Consider the following 22,051-nt stretch of genomic DNA (forward strand, 5'->3'; position numbering starts at 1 on the left):
GAAAAGATTTCGCTGGGGCTCTATAGGAATTTAGAAAGAAAACAGATTTTTTTTTCTGCTTTTTACCCTAAATATGGAGAAACCTCTGAGAGTCAACCTAAAAGCCTTCTCTGTCTGAATATAAAATAGCCATCTTAGAACTTTCTATATCTTACTATCTAACAAAAAAGATTTCTGTCTTAATCAGTTCAAGCTGCTATAACAAATTACCATAGACTGGGTGCCTTAAATAGCAAACATTTGTTTCTCACAGTTCTGGAGGCTTGGAAGTCCAATATCAGGTTGCCAGTAGATCTGGTATCTGGTGAGGTCTGCTTCCTGGTTTGCTGGTGACCATCTTCTTGCTGTGTCCTCATAGAGCAGAGAGGAAAGAGAAGCAGCAGTTTTCTCCTGTCTCTTCTTATGAGGACACTAATCCCATTATGAGGGCTCCACCCTTAAGACCTAATTACTTCCAGGAAGCCTCATTTCCAAATACCATTATATTGTGGATTAGGCCTGATTGGATATGTGACTTTTTGGTTACACAAACTTTCAGTCCATCGCAATGGCTAATTCTTTTCTACATGTACAAAAAGACCTACTCTAGCAACCTTACGTTCTTTTTTCCTTTACCTTGAAAAAAATCTCAGCTTTGCATTGTTTACTGAATTTAAATAGTTTTTCCTTTGTATATAGATTACTATTGCTATTAATCGACTGCAATTATTGGAATACTACAATACTGTATTGTACTACACTTTGTAACTAATTTGTTTTTAATTTGAAGTAAATATCTTATCAGTCATGAAAGCTCTTGACACAGTGAAGAAACCAGTGGGAAAGCATTCTGAGAACTTTAAAGGACTTTACATTAACTCATTTAATCACGACATTAACATTATTAGATGGTACGATTAGTATCCCCATTTTATTCTGAGAAACCTGAGGCAGAGAGGTATTAAATAACTAACCAGAGTCACAGAGAGAATGGTTACAGAGTCAGGATTTGAACCTAGGCAGGTCTAGTTACCATAATAGATGTAAATTATTTAAATTTATTTATCAAGGTAAATACTCATGAAAATGTCTTTAAATGACCTATATGCTTTATAAGGGTAAAATGTGGTATAGACTAATTTAAGAGAATAACAATAATATAAGAACATGGCTTGTATAGAAGATAACAGTAAATCCAGTGGGATTGGTATACAATGAATTGTAGTAAAATTAAAGTTAGATCAGATTTTGAGGTTCTTAAAGTGAAAGACAAGAATTTGGCTTAAATGCTGTAGGCAATAAGAATGTTTTTATATAGAAATAATGTAGCAGTGAATGTGGCCTCTGGAGTATGTCTGCCTGTTTGAATCTTATTCTACAACTTAATAGTTTTGTGACCTTGGGCAGGTCACTTAAACCTCTCTAAACTTTACTATTCTCATTTGTAAATGAGAATGATAAGAGCACCTACCTCATGGGATTGTTGTAAGAATTAAATTAAATTATGGGTAAAGTGGTTGTCGCATAGCCAGCACCCTGTAAATATTAGTTGTTTTTGTTATTGTTACTTTAAGAGAATTTTATTATGTAAAGAACAGCTTTTAGAGCGCTTTGTCTGGTATCATTGTGCAAAATGAGTTTACAGAGGTAGGGATACCATGTAGGTTACTTTTTATTCATCTCAGGAGGTGGTTAGAGCATGGACTAGGGTAGTTCAAGAGGGTTCTATGTAATATTAATGATAAATATGAAAGGTAATTGGAAAATCTGGTTTTTTTGTTTTGTTTTGTTTTGCTTCTGTTAAACATCTGGGTGACCTTTGGTATAAACATTTGGAAAAAAATGAAAAATTTTACTTTAAGTTATTTTCTGTGATTGTAGTATAGTGTAGCTTACATTAGATCATATAGAAAGATAAAGAACTAAATGAGCTTATTATAGGAAAAACTTTTCTTGATTAACACCAAAGGATGATATTTTAGAAAGGGAGCATATATTTTTAGTTCTTTATAACATTTCTTCCTCTTACCTTGACCCAGTAAGATCTGCCAAGTATTTCTATATTTGGCATAGCAACAAGACCTGATAACTTATTTCTTAGTTAAAATGTGTTTATGTAGAATGTAGATAGACTGTCTTATTTTAATTTATTAAATTAAGTATTATATATTACAGTTTGAATTAAGAAGTACAGCCTCTGAAATATCACTTTTTGAAACATTTTTATAATTTACATGAAAATGAATTTTTTCAAATTCTTTCAAAGGATGAAAAATATGTTTTGCGAAGCATGTTTTAATTATATTACAAGTAGTGTTAGAAATATTTCAAGGTATTTGGTGAAACTCAAATGAGATTAGACTAACTTTCACTAAGACAAGATCAGTAAAATAGTTTCTGACATTTACCTTCTAATGAATTTTACTAAAAATTGTGAATTGTGAATCCAGTACTATCCCATTTATTTCAGGATAAAAATTTATGTTTTATTACATTTGAATGTGACAAGTTACGTATTATGTGATATATTTAATATAATTTAGGAAATAGTTTAGTACCTGACATTTTCTTTGACTGTGTGTCTGACATGATTGGAGTAGGAGTTTTTCTTGAGAGAATTATGACTCTTATTTCACTTACAATTTCTTGTGATCTCTTCAAACTTTTTTTGTAAAAAGTCACAATACTTATAAGTTGTTTGTTAGAGACAATGATATAAAATATTGTTATTCTTTTACATATTATGATATAAGTTTTAAATCATAATTTAAAAGATACAACAAAAATTGAGAAGATATAATGCCAAATTACTTTATCTTTCTTGCTGAATAATCACTATAGGTGATATTATAGAAATTAATAGATTATGTTGTTTTTAAAAAAGATTATTTTAATTGTACCCTTGGTAAAGCAAATATATATATTAGCTGTACATTTCAATTGATCCTAACATTCTGAGTATTAACACTAAATGGCTGTTTAATTATTTAAATCAGGGAGTTCCTCAATAATATAGTGAAAATGCTAGTGGATCCTAACTCTTTTTAAGATACGTTTGCAAACAATTGGTTTTTAATCTTATTTGGATCACTGACACCTTTCAAAATTGAAGGAAAGAGATGCACTTTCTTAAAAAATGTGTACACACACACATATACAGACACACATATATAACTTAGGACAACTCTAATATTTAAGATCTCCTCTACTAGACAGGTTTTTCTTTTCATTCCTTTCTCTGTTGTGGCCTTCTTTTTAGCAGTGTTTCTCAGTGTGGTCCCCAAACCAGTAGCATCATCTATCACTGAGAACTTTATAGAGGTATGAATTCTTATGCCCCACCCGACTCTGTAGATTGTGTTTTATCAAGCCCTTGAGATGGTTCAGTACATATTAAGGTTTGACAAATGTCGTTCTGTAGTCAGAATACCCATCAAAGGTGCGTTAGCACCTTCCACATCACCTTTCTGCCATCTCCAATTCCACTTTATCAATTTCTGTGACCTCCATCACTGATCTTCAAGTCTTTGGGGAAAAGAAAATATGTTATTTCTTATAAAAAAGTTAAGGATCCCACCTCTTCTTAAGGTCTCCTTTTTATTAAATTTATTGAGATAACATTGGTAAATAAGATTATATGTTTCAAGTATATAGTTCTATAATACATCATCTGCATATTGCATTGTATGCTCATCACCCAAATTTAGTCTCCTTCTGTTACCATATATTTGACCCCCTTTACCTTCTTCAACCTCCCTCTACTCCTCTTTCCCTTCTTGTAACCACCATACTATTGTCTGTTTGCTTTGTTGGTTCTTTTGTTGCTTTCTGTTTTATATCACACATGAGTGAAATCATATAGTTCTTGTCCTTTTTTGTCTAACTTATTTCACTTAGCATAATACTTTGAAGATCTATCCATGTTGTTGCAAATGGCAGTATCCCTTCTCATGGCTGAGTAGTATTCTACTGTTTCTATGAACCACTTCTTTGTCCAGTCATGCATCAAAGGACTCTTGGGTTGCTTCCATGTCATGGCCACCCTGAATAATGCTGCACTGAACATAGGAACACATGTATCTTTATGAATAAATGTTTTCCAATTTTTCAGATAGATACCCAGAAGAGGGATTGCTGGTAGCTCTATTATTAATTTTTTGAGGAACCTCCATACTGTTTTTCATAGTGGCTGTACCAGTTTACATTCCTACCAGCAATGTATGAGGGTTCCTTTTTCTCCACATATTCGCTAACATTTGCTCTTTTAATCCTTTAAAAAGGCCCCTTTTTAAAAAAATTCTCTACCTTTATGCAAATAAGTGCTTTAAAAAGTCATACCTAAACAATTTTTACCAAATGATAATTATTAATGTTGAATAATTTGCATTTTTCCATTAGAATAACATAATAACTTATGTTTTATTCGACACTTTACCAATTTTAGGGCACTTTTGCAACATTATCGAATTTGCTGATCTCATCATCCCTTTTTACTTACATTAGAAAACTAAAGCTGAAAAGAGTCACCGTCCTAATAAAGTGTCAAAGCACATACTGTAGTCTGATGTTGTGTTTCCTAGATCACTGTTCTCTCCACTTAATCTCTCATTGAATATTTTGTTAATTTGATTACATAGCTAAATGGTAGTCATCATTATAAGAGGTAATTATCAGCTATGTGTGGACTGACCTTCACATACTCATCTCCAAAGGCCTGCCAAATACTGGGTGGAACTCCCCTACCTCCTCATATCTAGTTTCAATTATAATCAAAATTTGATTATATATACTCATAAATATAAATTAGTTCCTATTGATCCATGTGAGAACAAACAGGCCTGCATATATCCAGAATCTCTAGTCTCTTGGAATTCTCCTTTAGTATCTTTAACTTGATATTATCATTTTGCCCCAAGGTAAGAGAGTATACTTTCTCTTTTTAGCAGAGATTTTTAACTTCAGAGTTTTCTTTTACTTGTTCATTTTAATTTATTATCAAATGGAATTGCAAGTATACTCTTGTAAGGCTTTTATGCTATACATGAAGTTTTATTAATATTACTTAATATTTATTAATATTATTTGAAGGTAGACTGTAGTAAGTTAAAGGTATCCTATAAACTCTAAAGCAGCCAATAAAAATACCATAGAAGTGTACATATAAGATGGAAATATAACCTCTGCTCAATTAATCCAAAAGATAGATCAGGAAATAGAGAAGTCAGAAGTCACCAGTATTAGAAATAAGAGAAAGGATATCACATGGTTCCCACAGACATTAAAAGAATAATAAAGAAATATTATTAACAAGTTTATGCTCATAAATTCAACAAGTTAGATGAAATGTACAAAATCTCAAAATACACAAAATACCAAGGCTCATTAAAGAAATAGATAATCTATAGCCTATATATATATTAAAGAAGAATTTGATATTAAAAACTTTCTCGTGAAGAAAGCACCTAGAATTCACTGGTGAAGTCTAAAGGATATTTAAGGAAGAAATAATACCAACTCTATGTAAATTCTTCCAACAAATAGAAGAGGCAGAATATTTCTCTACTTTTTCTATGATATCAGCATTGTCTGATATCAAAACCTAACAAAGACATCATAATAAAGGAACTCTAAGGACCAATTTCTTTCATGAACATAGACACTAAATTTCTTAACAACATATTAGCAAATTGAATCCAACAAAATATAAAAATGGGTACTGCATAATGACCAAGTAAGGTTTATCCTAAGAATATAAATCTGGGTTATTTACCATTTTAATTAACTAATAAAGAAAAATCATATGATCATCTCAATAGACACAAAAAAAGCATTAGATAAAATTCAACATCCAGACATGATAAAAATTCTCATTCAAATCAATATTAGAAGTGAACCCTCTCAACCAGGTACAGGGCATCCATAAAAAATCTACAGCTAATAAAATAGTAGAACACTAAATGCTTTTCCCCTGAGATCAGGAATAAGGCATTGAGGTCTACTCTCACCACTTCCATTGTACTGAAGGTCCTAGCTAGTGGAACAAAAAAAAAGATAAAAAGCATACAATTGGAAAGGAAGAAGGAAACCAATCTTTATTTACTGAGGATATGATCATCTATTTACAAAATCTTAAGAAATCTACACAAAAGCTCTAGAGCAGTAAGAATTTACATCTAGTAAGATTGTGAGATACAAGATAAATACATAACAAATTATGTATGTTCTGGAAACAAACTATTGAAAACTGACATTAAAAATACCACTTGCCATAATGTTAGAAAAATGACATATCTTGGGATAAAATTTTAAAAGTTATATAAAACTTTTTTATACACTGAAAATTACAAAGCATTGATTGACAAGTGAAGTTAAAGAAGACCTAAATAAATGGAAAGATGCACTGAAAGATGTATTCATGAATCAGGAGACCTAATGTTGTTAAGATGTTATTTCTTTCCAAATTGATCTAGAGATTCAACACAATCCCATTCAAAACCTCTGCAGGATTTTTTATAGGCATTGACAATTTGATTCTAATTTTTGCTTGTTTTGTTTTTGCAAAATTGCAAAGGACCTAGTGTAGTCTAAAAATTTGGGGAAAATAAATAAAGTGGAACATCTTCCTCTTTATCACTTCAAATTTATTATGAAGATATAATATTGGTAAAAAGAAATGGAATACAATAAAGAAACTAGAAATAGACCTACAGATATATGATTAATTGATTGTCACCAAATGTATTAAGGCAATTACATGGAAAAAGGAAAATCTCTTTAACAAATGGTACTGGAACAATTGAATAGCCAAAGTCCTCTCAGCACCCCTTCCTCCCTGAAATAGCCTATATCTCCAAACATATATTAAAAAATCTTTAAATTGATCACACAGTTATAAAAATGAAAAATAATCTACAGACTTAGGAGAAAACATTTGCAAGACATGTATCTAACAAAGGAACATGTATCGAAGTATTTTTTTTAATCACAACTTTATAATAAGACAAACATCCCAGTTTTAAACATGAGAAAAAGAATTGAATAGACACTTGATCGAGATGATATACAATGACAAAGAAGCCCATGAAAAAATACTTGATATAGTCATTAGGGATATGAAAATTAAAATCACAATGAGAATATCAATATATTGAAATCAATTGTATTTCTCTACAAATAGCAATGAATGCAAGGTTATAGCATTTATAGTACCCAAAATGAAATTAAGAAAGCAATTTTATTTATAATAGCATTGAAAAGAATGAATACACGGGAATAAATTTAACAACAACAAAAAAAGAGCAAGACTTGTACATTGAAAACTGCAAAACAGCTTCAAAAGAAATTAGAGACTAAAATAAATGAAAGCCATCTTTGTTTCTGGGGAAATGGAAAATTGACTACATGGATACAGAGCATTTTTAGGGGTTGATGAAAATGTTCTCGAATTATTGGTTATGGTTGCACAACCTTGTGAAATGACTAAAATTTAGTAAATCGTATACTTTAAAATAATGAATTATATCTCAATAAAATAAATTTTTAACACTGCACTTCCACTAGAATGACTTAAATTAAAATGACAGATTTTATCAAGTGTTGACATGGATGAGGAACAACAGGAACTCTCATAAACTACTGATAGTTTCTTAAAATGTTAAACATATGAGCCCACTATAGCCCACTATAGCATTCATGGATGTTTCCCCAAGAGAAGTGAAAGCATATGTCCATATAAATATTTATGAATGTTCATAGCAGCTTTATTTTTAATAATCAAAAACTGGAAACAACCTAAATTTTAACAGAGGAATAGTAAACAAATTATGATGTCTCCATAAAATGGAAAATTAATCAGCAATTTAAAAAAAATGAATATTGATTTATAAAACAACATGGATGAATCCAGTGTGATGCTGACAAATGTTTAACTGGCTCTCCAGAACAAAGAAGCCCTGATCTGTAGCAAGTGCTGATTTCCATGGTATATATACTACCATGGCTAATTTCAAATTACCAATGCAAGGTTACTAAATGCAGTTGGGAATAGATGCCATTAGCACACTACTAAGTATTCTCACCATATAGATACAATAGACATAAATAATCTCAAATACATAGATACAATAGACATAAATAATCTCAAATACATAGATAAAATAGTTAGGAAGTGATGAGTTTGGGGTACTTCTTACCTTTGTTTTAAATAAAATTTAGTTGTAAATTCCTATAGTTTTAAATAATGACTAACAGCTGGCTTGCATGATTCATAAAATTTTAAGAAGTCAGCTGTCATGAGACTTTACAAGCTGGTTCTATTACATCATGGATAAAATTTTAATTTATTTGGTATATAATTCTAGAAAATTCAAAATAATATTTTTTCCCAGCTTCACTGAAGGATAATTGACAAAAACAAACTAATATATATTAATAGAAGATCAGTAGTTGCCTGGAAATTAAGCTTTAGGGATAGGTCTAATGGATTATAAAGGGAAATATGGAAACTTTTGAGGGCGAAAACATTGTCAATAATTTTTGTTTATATTTTGAGTTCACCCTAAATAGGTTTTAGTACTGTTTAGAGCTGGAAATAAATGTATTGTTTTTAATTTAGGAATTATTTCCAAAATTTAATGTAGTTTGGAAGAGCATGTACATATTTTTAAACACACATGCAGATAAACACACAGTCTCTTGGTAAACTAATAATTGTTATCTAGTTTATGTTTCAATTAATAGCTTGTTAATTTGATGTGCAAGGTATAACAAATTTGATGGGCTGAACTCAACTTCTTTTGTTTCACCCGAAGTAATTAATCGATTAGTTGCATTAATGCCCATAATTACTGTTGAGACTGGCCCAGTAATTGTTTTATGCTAGTCTAATTTATATTAATTAACCATTTAGTCTATGATGATGTAAACAATTACTGTTGAAACATTCTATTTTTCATTAGTAGTCATTTCTAGTTTAAATTTTAAGATCTGAATAAAAATTTATAAATTTGTTCATTTTTATTGTTATGGCTCATTTAATATTAGCATGACAAATGAGGAAATCAACTCAGTATAATTAGTTTTGTAATGTTTATAGATTAATATTAATGCAAACCCTTAGAGCCCATTTAACTCTGCTCTTAATGTGAGTTCAATTAAAATCTCTGATAAAATATTGATACAAATTATTTGAACCTCAGCATGCCTACATACATATTTATATAAGAACATACATTTAAGTTTGTCAACATGATATTGGCCTAAACAAATGTATCACAAAACACAATGCAGAAATAATTCGTAAGTTCTTAAAATCTCAAGGAATGTAAATGCATAAAGATTTGTTATTGAAAATTATCTTGACATAAACTTCACAGAAGTACATGTGCATTCAATGTATTTTTATATTAACCATCTATCATGAACAGTCTACGCTACGCCAGGCCCTAGAGATACAAAAAATGAATGGTACATGGTCTCTAAATACCATGAGTTGAATATGGATAAAAAAAATTATCTAGCTCACAGTGCTGTCTTAGCAGAAACTCAAAGAAGAAAACTGTTTTCTTCTTTTTCCTTTCTCACCTTTTCCAATGAAGTGATTTTTGTTTAATTGCGGCAAAATCCACATAACAAAATTTACCGTCATCCATTTTTAAGTGTACTGTTCAGTAGTGTAAAGCACATTCACACTGTCATACAGCCAATCTCCAGAACTCCTTTCATCTTGCAAAACTAAAACTCTTAACTCATTAAACAACGACTCTTTATTCTTTCCACCATCCAGCCTCCAGCAACTACCATTCTTTTTCTGTCTCTATGAATTTGACTTGACTGACTACTCTGGGTACCTTATATAGATGGAATTATAACAGTATTTATCTTTTCATCATAACAGGCTTGTATCACTGAGTATAATGTCCTCAAAATTTATCCATGTTATAGCATGTATCAGTATCTCTTTCTTTTTTAATGCTGAATAATATTTCACTTATGTATATACCACGTTTTGTTTATCTAGTCATCTGTTGATGGATACATGGGTTGCTTCTGTCTTTCCCCCTTTTTATAACTTAGTGTAACCTCTTAAGTATTTTATAATTTTTTTAACTGAAAATTAAAGTTACATGTTCTGAGAAAGCAAATAATATTAGTTTCTTTGAGAAGGGAAAACATAAAATAAAAATTTTAATAATGAGTTATTTAAGAAGAGAATAATTCAGTTAAATAGATTTCTTGGATCTGAAAGTTCTTAATTCTGGTGCTATTTTATAAATTCTTTCTCTGCACTGATAAGAAAATTGAAACTTGGAGCTAAGCAAAGGTCTTAGTAAGATTAAATTGGAATCTATTCTAACTTTTATCACAAAATGTTGATTTTTCTGAGTTGTACTTTCTCTTATGCATAAATGGTAAGGGCTCTGTTATTGTTAAATTGTTTTACGCTGAAGCTATCTTTATCCTTCTGAAATATAATTCTCTAATTATGTGTGTGTTTATGAAATATATTTGGTTGATGTAATTCATTGTATAAAGTTATAAATTATGGCTAGTTTCTAAATGTTTGTAATAGGGATCATAATTGTATTTACCTCAGAGAGTTGATATAAAGTATACATGTGCTAATATAAGTAAATGCTTAGAACACTGCCTACATCTGCAAATGCTGCAGAAATGTTTGCTGTTGTTATTCTTCTTAGTCACATTCTCATGTACATCCTCATTGATTCACGTCTATATTACAGTAATTTCCTGACTTCCCTGGCTGCAGTGTTATCCCCCTAATGCCTGTTCTCCCTATTTCTACTAGAGTTGTCTTTTTAAAATCCAAATCTGTATCATTTTGCTGAGTAAAGTTTAATTTAGTGTTATTGCTTTCCAGATTAAGCTCCTTAATATAAACATCCAAACACTTCCTGGTCTGGTCCTTAATTCATCAGCCCAATTCTCTCATGTTTTCCTTTACTGATGCTGCTTCCTTTTCCTGCTGTCTTGCTTTACTTGACTATATAAACTGTTAATCTTTTGAGACTCACCTCAAGCATTATCTCCACCAGAAAGCCTTTCCTGGCTCTTGCCCTTATACTGAGTTTGGATTTGGCATACCCCATGTTTGTGTTTTATGAGCACAGTGCTTGTCATGATCAGGGAACTCACTGTATTGTTTATAGCTATCTCTCTTATTTTCTATTTCCCCCTCTAGCACAAGCTTTTATGGACAGGAATTGTGTTATAAATTTGTATCCCCAGAACCTAACAGATAATTTCTAAATAGCAGCTATTTAACAGATGCCTGCTGAGTAATCAATTAATTGATACTTGAAAGAGTAAACGAAGAAATGAACAACCTGCCCATATAGTTCTACTTTCGTGAAAAGCATGGGATAGCAAAAATATGCTAACATTTAAGATTAGACCTGGGTTCAAATTCTCTATCATTTAGTTTTTTTTAAAAATTTAGTTAAATAAACCTACTCTAACTGTTATTTCTTCATCATTGTAATTTTAATTCTCAATACATAATCATCTAAGTTGAATCTCAAATGATGCAGTAGATACAGAAATGTAAAATATGTTGAAGGGAGTATTGATACTGACAAACACACTGTAGAGCCAGATTGCCGGGGTTGACAACATGGACTTGCCATTTACCAACTCTGTGGTGTTGGACAAGCTGTTCTCCTTGTGTCTCCATTTTCTTCTCTGTAAAATGGAAGTTATAATAGTACCTGCTTCCGAGCACTCAGCACAGTGACTAACACATAGTAAGCACCCAATAAATATTAGCTTAAAAAGTTCCCTCCAGTTCTTTCTACCTTTGCCAAAATGCAATACTGCTTTCAAAACTTAACAGCTACCTCCTTTATTAAGACTTCTTCGATTAACTCATTTTCTTCTCTAAACTTCAGACATGTTTTATAACCCATTATTAAAGCACCACAAGGGATTTTAGCTGTGTATCTCCTTTATTGGTTCTTTCTACCTTTGTTCTATTGCTCTGTAGGGTAAAGACTACATTTTGTTTATCTTTTATTCCCCCAAAGCCTTCTGTCATATCACTAACATGTCATATCACATTTATCATATCACATTTATTTAATTCTCTACGTAGAATTTAACACTATGTAATCCTCTTATAATGAATAATAATAAATTTTTTGCTTTTATCCCCAAGCAAAATATAAGCTCTGTGGTATTAAGGACTTTATAATGCTCAAACATTGTAGACACTCAATGAGTAATTGCTGAATGGATGAACAGTAAGGACTTAAACATTTATTGAATGAATGTATTATACTTAACACTAATATCGGTAGCTCTTAGTTACTATAGCTGCATAATAAATTGCCCTAAAACTCAGTGGCGCAAACCAAGAATAATGTATTAAGACACAGCTTCTGTGGGTTAAGAATCTGGAAGTAGTTTAGCTAGGTGTTCTGTCTCGGAGTCTCCCACAAGTCTGCAATCAGAGGCCATTGAGCAGTTATAAGAGCACCTATGGGCTGGCTGTTGGCAGGCTTCAAGCCCTCACTGACTGTTGACTACACAGCCATCTTCATAAGGCAACTCACAATATGGTAACTTTTTCACTTAGAGTGAGCAAGGGAGAGAGTAAGAGAGAGTGAGCTAGATAGGTGTACAACATAGTGATTCAGCATTTATATACTTTATAATGTGATCACTGTATGTCTAGTAACCATCTGTCATCATATAGAGTTACTATATTATTAACTGTATTCCCTGTCCTAGACATTACATCCCTGTGATTTATTTATTTTATAACTGGAAGTTTGTACTTCTTATTTCCCTACACCTTTTTCACACATCCCCCTCCCTACCTCCTTCCCCTCTGGCAATCATCAGTTTGTTCTCTGTATCTATGAGTCTGTTTACATTTTCTTTTGGTTTGTTTGTATTTTTAGATTCCACATATGTGAATACTGCATATATGGTATTTGTCATTCTATGTCTGACTTTTTTCACTTAACATAATACCCTCTAGGACTATCCATGTTGTTGCAAATGACAAGATTTCATTCTTTTTATGGCTGAGTAATATTCTGTTATATATAGATATAATCTCACAACTTTTTTATCCATTCATCTCTTAATCGACACCAAGTTTGCTTTCATATCTTGGCTATTGTAAATATGTAATATTGTATATGTAAACTTAATTTGATCTTTTTAAAATTGCAGTGTCCTCTCACATGGCAGAGCAAATGGGAAGGCCCAGAAGATCCTTTACAATACCTTAGAGGTCTTGTAGCTCGTGCCCTTGCAATACAGGTAAGACTAAATTATTTAGTAATTGCTTTGTATGACTATGATAATTGTATTACAGACATGTCTATTGAGATAACCTTTTCTTGGCAAGTAGTGAGAATATTATGATTTTGTACATGAAGCACCATATATTTATTTCTTATTTCTTGTCTTCTGTGTTTTATACAACATTCTTTTAAAATATATACATTCTTTCTGGTTAGTGTGATTTTTGAAAATTTAGAGAAAAATCTACAATATAATATAGATGAATTATATAGAGAGTAACTGAAACTGATTCATAACTATGATGAATTTGCTTTAGGGTATGGAGCCCCCATAGCGAGCTGCTTTTTTTAAACTTTTTTATTTTTCAAATTGATCAAGTTTTCAGAGTGATCCATCAGGTAACTGCAGAGGAATGATACAGAGGAAAAAAGACGGGTTTTTTTGTTTTTTTTTTTAATATATAGCAGATGGTACAGATTAAATGGTGCAATGTACCCTTTTCCTGTGGTTTTGCACTGTCGTCTTAACTACTTTTTTCTTCTGCTTATTGCACCTGCTTCACAAACAACCTTCTTTACAATTTCAACTCTTACAGCATGTGAGTAATTTGATCAGAATCCTTCTAGACGCAGCAGTCTTCATCCATGCTTTATTTTAGTAGTGCACACACCTATCAACATCTTTAACCTTGTCATCACTCATTACTGCCCTACCTTTGAATCCCTAAAATGTACATATCACTCTTTGACCACAACCACATTTCATTTTTAGTTTCTTGCTTGCTTAGACTTTCCAGACTGTTTCTGCTTAGTGTTCTCCCAGTCTGTCACTTTCTTTCCTGGTTCTTCCCAATTCAGCATGGAATCCATGGCACATAACTTTAACCATTCTCTTTCCAGCAATTTCATTATCCTAACTGATTTTTCATCATGCTTCATCCTTCCTGAAAACCATTGAACTGAGATCAGTTCCTGTCCGTATACAAGCTGCTTAGCTCTATTAGTGACACTTCAGATATAACTGTCCAATGTTGATTGAACACTGCTCCTGTATTCCACAATGATTGTTTCAAACCTTCACTACCTTTCTGAAGACTCCATTCTGTCACTGCCTCCCTTTTTTCTTAGCAAAACATCTTACTTTTTACTTTACGGAGAAAATGCCAGCTATGAACTTTGACCACTTGAAAATTCCTACCTCACTCTCCCACCTACCAGTTTGTCTGAACCCACCCTCAACATTTTTGTTTTAATACAAAAGAATTAGATACAAGATTAGAGCTATATACTTGATTCCATCTGCTCTCATCTTTTTAGATACTTCCTCCAGGGGATCTTTTCATTGTTCTTCTGTCTTTACATTTTTTTCTCTCTTCATCCTCTATCATGCCAACCTATAAATCGGACTCCTTTGAAGAGATCACGACTCATCTGAATGTTTAGCTTCTAGTATAACCAATCCCTGTGTTGTTAGATTATTGGAGGGAAAATTACTGGATCTGAAAATGAAGTGAAAATTAGCAGGTAGAGAAGAACCAGGCAAGACTCTGATTTATTCATCTTTTTGTCAATAAATGCCAACAGAATAGAGGGAAAGAAAGGCAAAAGGGAAGGAGGATGGAGAAGGCAAAGAGGAAGGACAAATAGTCCATCAATGTTCTTCGGATAATATAGAAATGCTCTGAAGGTCTTGGTATGATAAAATTTCATGGTTGGGATAATTTGTCACTTCATATGTTTGTCAGTGTTGTTTGCTTTAGATTATTTTTATAGAGGGCAGAAACTTTTATTTGCTACAAATGGTAGCCTATATTACACTGTATATGTAAGTACACTTAATAATTGTGTTATGTGCATATAATGATGTGTTGTTGATACTGAAATTAATATTTAAAACAATTTTACATGAATTATATAATTTTTCTGACATGATTATTCATACTGAGTATTTTGAGCACTGGTCATCAAAACTGAAAACTTTTCTGTGTGATTTTTTTAAATGAATTTACTGGTTAATAAAATTATATAGGTTTCAAGTGTACAGTTCAATAATAACAGAGGGAAAGGGAGCAGGGGAGGAGGTAGATAAAGTTAAAGGGGGTCAAATATATAGTGAAAGAAAGAAATTTGACTTTGGGTGGTAAATATGCAATTTCTAATTTTCTTAAAAGCTTTATAGGCATTTAGCCTTAATTATAATGATAAAATACCCTCCTAACCTTCAAATAACTTTCAGATTTGACTATAGTTTATCTTTTATCCTTCCAACTGGGAAATATGCAATATTTGTTATTTTTTTCACCACTTAGGGATATGTTTTTATATTGTTTTGTTTTCCTGCCATATTTTTTTTTTCCATTATAAATATACAAAGATATCCAACTCCCTAAGGTAGGTAACCTTTAATTTGGGATTCAGTTTCCATCTAGTCAAGGTTCTGCTAGGTCCCTTCTTTTCCTATGTGCATTCTCTATTTCATAGACACATATCCAGAGCAGTTTGTGTAGGTTAGAAGGAACAATGTGGCTGCCAGGTGGGGAAGAAAGGGATGAGAGCATGGTTGGCAGGAAGAATTAGAAGTTTTATTTGCAAAGACCTATGAAAATGGCAGCTTTTGTTTTCTTATGAAGGTATGATGATCAGACTGGATCAAAACATGCACAGCTCAGTTCCAGCTATTATTTAAAATCTGTCTTTTACTTTAGGACATAACATATAGAGAAACACAACAAGCTACTGAGAGTATTATGTATTGTGCCTGTTCATTACAGGGGTTTTGTACAAATAAAGTGAGATTGACTGGAGTCAGGAGTGGCATTTCTTTCTTTCTTTCTTTCTTCCTTTCTTTCTTCCTTCCTTTCTTCCTTCCTTCCTTCCTTCCTTTCTTCCTTCCTTCCTTCCTTCCGTCTGTCAAAAATATTTTAAACAGCTACTTTATGCTAGGCTCTAAGTGAAGTAGTACAGATACAATGGTTAGTAAATTGATATAGGTCCTGCCTCACAAAATTTACATTTTTTACATTCATTCACTTTAGCAGTTAAAAACTCTTGGTTCCAAACATTGTGCCAAGGTTGCTGAATGGAGAATGATAAACAAAATAGACATACATCATGTCTCAAGGATTTTTCAATTTATCAGAAAAGATAGACAACTGAATAAATAGCAACAACAGTAAGAATGAAAAGGAAGTACAGAACTATGGGAGCAAATAGCAGGAGTACCTACAGGGGAACAGGGAAGTGATGCTTAGCTGAGAACTTGAAAGGAATAGACCGAGCAAGGAGTAGAGTGAAGAATGTGCTGGATAAGAGGAAAACCAGAGTCAGGAGAAAGCCTTGTGTTTTTGAGTAACTAAAAGCAAAGCATAGAGTGCAGGAAGAAGGGATGTTCAGAAATTAGGCTGCAGGGGCAGGAGGGCCAAGTCACAATACTATATTAAGGAATTATATTTGATCCTAAGGGCAGAAAGGAATCATTGCAGGATATTAAGGAGGGAAATCAGATCATGTTTTAGAGGGTTACTTTTGCAATATAGAGTCTCAGTCTACTACTTGGCATCAGGTTTAAGACTCCTCTGAATGTTGGTAATTTTGAGAAAACCAAAGAATCCTTAGGTGCCCAAGAAATTCAGCCATAGTGTATTTCAGGCAATCTGGCATTATTCATTCTCTGGTCTCCACTCTGTAAGATCTTTTAGAGCAAGGACTCTCTTTTTTTTTAACTTCCACTGTAGTTCCAATACCTAGCATACTGTCTGCCAAATAAATAAATGACTAAAGAGTAGACTAGATAGCTTATATCCTATTAGGACCTTAGAATTATTTTCCTGGCTTCAAATTTTTCTACCTTTTCTTCAGAAATAACATCTTCTGAGAGTTTCTTTGGTTCCTGATTTCTACTTGTCACTTTGCCATTTGCTTGCGGAACAGCCCCTGTAGCATGTCTCCCCAGTTTATTCTGTGTTGATCATTTTAAATTCTAGTATGTTCTCTACCCAGTTCATAAATCTTCATGGTGTCAGCATCTGCCTTTGTTCTTGTGTCTTTATAATCTCAACTTCTCATTGTTGGATCCCTTGACTCTATACCTGCAGTTTGTGTTCCAACCTAGCTCATGAATTGATTTCATCTAAGCTAGGGTATATAGTCCTTCATCCCTAGTACTCAGTTAGGCTTAGGAATGCTAAACAGACCTAGGATTCTAATCTTAATGGACTCCTGAATGTCTCCCCTGTGTATTTCTACTGCTAACCAGAGTTGGAATGCCAAGTGTCAGTGGCAAGCTTTCATGCTTATTATTTAAGACTGAGCTTCTGCTTAAGTACTGTGTCTTTCATGTTAAAATTTACTGTGACTTGAACTCTACTCAGTTTTTTTGGCCTAACTCAAGCTAAGGCATACTTACATACTACCAAATCCTACCACCCTTCCCTTTTCTGAAGGAATCTTGTTCATATAAACTATTAGGGACCTTGAAGTCTAGGGAGATCTAAGAAATAAATAGAATTAGTTATTGTTGTTATTGTTAATAAATGCCATTCAGCATGACATATGAACTATTCTTAGAGTTTATCAGGAAAGGAAGGCAACTAAATAAACAATAACAATCAAAACGATAAAGGGAGTAGAGTTCTATGGGAGTAAATAGCAGAAGTACCGAAACATAGAATCTCTCACTGCTATCTCCTGTCCACACTGTCCCCAGATTGGTCCTCCTGCAGTGACCTGAATTAAGTCTAAATTAGGCCTAAATTGGACACTATGTATTAGATGGGCACTATGTATTAGCGTCTACCAGCAGATGCTAATATTATGTTGCTTCCTTCCAACCCCTAGCACTTTGCCATGCTGGGAAGCAGATTTTTTTCTCTAGTATCAGCCCTTAGACCTCCTTCGTGCTTGTGTTTCCCTGAGATTCCTTTTAGGTTCTGCTTCCTGTCTTTCATTCAAATTAATATTTAGTTTCTAGAATGTCTGCTAAGATGCTTATTACCATTATTACCTTAGCCACAGAGATGGCTTTTTAAAAAATTTTTTAAATTGCATTTTACTTCTATTGCCCACTTCAGAAAGGTGGATTTACTGAAAAAAAAAAATCTGTGAGACTCTAGCTCTTACTACTTCCCCTTTAACCCTATCATATCTCTAAGGAGTCATACCTGACATTTCTACATCAGAAATGTGTCTCATTATACCCTTTTGGATCTCTCTAAATAGCTCTTCTCACTTCCCTAGCAGCGAATTGTACTAGTTACCTAAATTTGAACTTCAGATCACTTCCTTTTTTTTCAGTGCACCACTTCAAACATATATTCAAACTTTTTAAATGATCCAGCGAAGATTAGAAAGAAAAAATGAATATTAACAAGACCTGACCACATATCGGATGTCAGACATATATGTACTTTACATGGAATCTAGTAATATGACATATGTGGTGGATATTATTTCAGTTTTAAAGATGGGAAAAATAAAACTTCAAATTCAAGAGTACTTAAATAGTTTATGAGAATTATACGAAAATGAGAGAACTCACACTGAAGCACCCTTTCATAATAATATGCTGGAGTTTTTGATCATACCATAACCCATCAGCCATATTTAAAAAAGAAAGTCGCTCTCTCTGCCTTAAAACCTTTTTATAAGTCGGCCTCCAGGTCACTGTATACTTCCGTTTTCTTCTTATCTGTCTACTTCACTGACTTTTCTGCTCCCTCATGTCTAATGCTGGATTCTCTAGAGCTCAGTCCTCTGACCTTTTCTATCTATACTCTGCGTGTAGTGATCTCATGACTTTAAATCCCACTAAAACTTTGATTATTCTCAGATTTATAGTTCCAGCCCAGCCCTCTCTCCTAACTCTGGTGCTTACTCAGTATTTTCATTTAGATGTTTAATAAACATCTCAAAGTTAATATATTAAACATTGAACTCCTGCTCTTTCTGAAAAAACTTGTATTACCCTCAGTTACTCCCATAAAAGTACGTGGCAACTCCATACTTTTTGTGGCACAGGCGCGAAGTCTTGGAACCGTTGTTAACTCTTCCCTTGTCGTACTCTGTATTCATTCTACCAGAAGAATTATCTTGCCTCCATGTTCAAAATATATTCAGGGACTCCTTTCACCACTTTCACAGCTACTGCCTCAACCGAAGTCATTGTTAATGCAGCGGCTACCTAACTCATCCTGCTTCCATCTTTGTCCCTTTCTGGTTGGTTCTCAACCCAGCAGCCTGAATGTTCTGGTTAAAGTGTGAGTCAGATTCTATCACTCCTCTTTTGGAAAATTTCCTGATGATTTCTCTTCTCATCCAGAGTAACGGAATTTTTACAACAACCTACAAATCAAGATCAGGCCTATTCATTACCCTTCTCATTTCCTCTCCGACTTTTTGCTCCCTCATTTATTCTGTTCCAGTCCTACTGGTCTCCTTGCTATTCAGTGATCAACCTGGCACGCTCCCTCAGAGGAACTTTATTTTTAGTGTTTCTTCTACTTGGAGTACGCTTCCGCAGAATCTGCAAGGAAGTTTCTTTATCTCTTTGTGCAAACATCACCTCTCAGTGGGAACTTCCCTGACTGACCTATTTTAAATTGCAACTCTGCCCCTTCTTTGATACTTTTTATCCTCTTTTCCTTCTTTATTTTTTTCCATAGCCTATATCTCCATGTAATATAAAATATATAAAATACACTTTACTTATTTACTTAATTTATTTTCTCTGTATTCCTCCACTAAAATGTAAGCTTCATAATGGTAGGGATTTTTGTCTATTTGCTGCTCTATAAAAGCGTGTAGAACAGTGGCTCGCATAAGTAGGTTTTTCAATAAATTTCTGTTGATTCAGTTAATCTTAACAAACTGACATAAATCTCTTTCATATTTCCCAATCATGATTTACCCTCCCAAGATGTATTGTATAGTATCCATTATATGAGATTTCTGCTTCTATCTAAATCAACCCAATAAACATTATAGTTTATACTGTACTCCACAATCTAACATTTGAAAACTTGCGTTGTCTTAATATCCCAAACTTTAAAAAGTAATCCTTTTAAAATTGCAGTTTATTGTTTATTCATTTTCTGGATTGTTGTACTCTATTTTTGAAAGTTCTGTATACTTTGCATTCCTGAAAAAGGAAACTCTTAATTTTTCTAACTCATTTTAACTCTCGCAGTCTTTAGTACAGTGTTTTTTTACACATAGTGGGTACTCAATATAATTATTCATAGGAAGATTTACATATACAAAATTGGAAAAGTTATATGTAGTCTAAAACCTCCAGCATCCCTATTTTGATATACTAAGCTAGAAGAGCTACTTTTTTGGATGTATTTTATTCATATATATTTTTTAACATTCATTCAGTGATTATTTATTGAGCTTTTATTATGTGCCATCCACCTCTCTAAGAGCTGGAAAAACACAGCAGAAAAGAAAACATGAAATAGGAATCTCTACAGTTAGTGAAGGAGATAATATAAACAAATAAATTATTAATATTAGAATTGCATAGAAAAATACATCTTAGCCAAAATCCTGATGTTTTAGATTAAAATACAGCCAAACTTTAAACTGGATTATCACTATCATAGAATGAATTTAGGGTTTATATATCTGAAATTTTATCCAGTAAAATATAGCTATTACTGTAGCAGTGGCATTGCAAAATTTTAGGAGTCAGATTTTGTATAGGGACAGTAATTTCTCAACACTGTCAGCTGATAAATTCTCCCCGTGGTCAACTATCTTGCACATTTGGAATACTAAACAGTAGTCCATGGTCTGTGATGGTCCACAATGTTAAAGAAGCAATCCTATAAACTGCTGTTCGTACTGATTGCAGAAGATAAATCTTGGTTCTAGAAATGTGACAGTACAGCAACATAATTGGCTTTCAAGATAACAAAATCTTCCATGAATTTTTATCTGCACCTCAGCTTTCATCATATGCATACCAATTTCATCATCTTTCTGGAGTAGCATAATAAGAGGATCTTTACAGCAGAAAACATGCAAAGAATACTTAAACTCTTATGACAAGTTTGATTTCTTAAAGAATCAGTAGGTTCTAGCAAAGAAATTACTTGCCCTGCAAGTGAACAGTGATTCTGTTAGTAATATCTGCTACGTTGTGCCCTTATTTTCAAAATAGTGCTTCAAAGCTCTCCTTGGTTTTACCAGTTAAAGGCTTCTATTACATCTTGTTTAAGCATAGTTTATTAGTATATAACAAGGCAATTGCAAATGTCTTTTATGCCATTTAGTTTTGTCTTTGGCTAAAGAAGAACAATAATAGTGGTTGACAGTTTTTCTGCCATAATCAATAAGTCTGTCCTATCAAATGCTGTTATTATTTCTGAAAACATAATAGAAGGTTGTGAACAAAACATTGTGTACTTTTAATTTCCAAATCAATCATATCCTTCACCACATTTGTTCCATTGTCAATGATAAGTGCATGCTGATTTTCCATTCTATAATGTATCTTCTATCAGATCATTTTGTTGATAGCTATTTGCAACCGGAAAACTCTTCATAAGCAAAGAAAGCAGTGATTGGTTTCATTGTTAACTTATATGTTGTTACATGTGTAAATCAGATTATATAGGTCTACTAGGTCCTTGTTTTCATATGTGCATTTGGGGTTGTATATGCTTATCTAATTGTTTATTGCACATAATTTTGAAGTAGACTATTTAATGATACTATTAATAATATTAATTTGTTTTTATATAGTAAAATAGTTTAGGAAAATATATGTCAGTAATACATTTTCTAGGAAGAACTTTGAA

At 32.7% G+C, this 22,051-nt stretch overlaps 1 protein-coding gene across 1 annotated transcript in view; it reads left to right on the forward strand.

Moving 5' to 3' along the window:
• DYNC2H1 (dynein cytoplasmic 2 heavy chain 1) overlaps positions 1-22,051 on the forward strand; it is a 255,285-nt gene that overhangs the window by 210,714 nt on the left and 22,520 nt on the right. Inside the window, exon 85 of the mRNA XM_039858749.1 lies at positions 13,177-13,266. Coding sequence (XP_039714683.1) covers positions 13,177-13,266 — 90 coding nt within the window. The remainder of the gene's footprint in view (positions 1-13,176; positions 13,267-22,051) is intronic.

Source organism: Pteropus medius, unplaced genomic scaffold, assembly GCF_902729225.1.
Source record: "Pteropus medius unplaced genomic scaffold, Ma_sr-lr_union100, whole genome shotgun sequence".
Classification (NCBI taxonomy): domain Eukaryota; kingdom Metazoa; phylum Chordata; class Mammalia; order Chiroptera; family Pteropodidae; genus Pteropus; species Pteropus medius.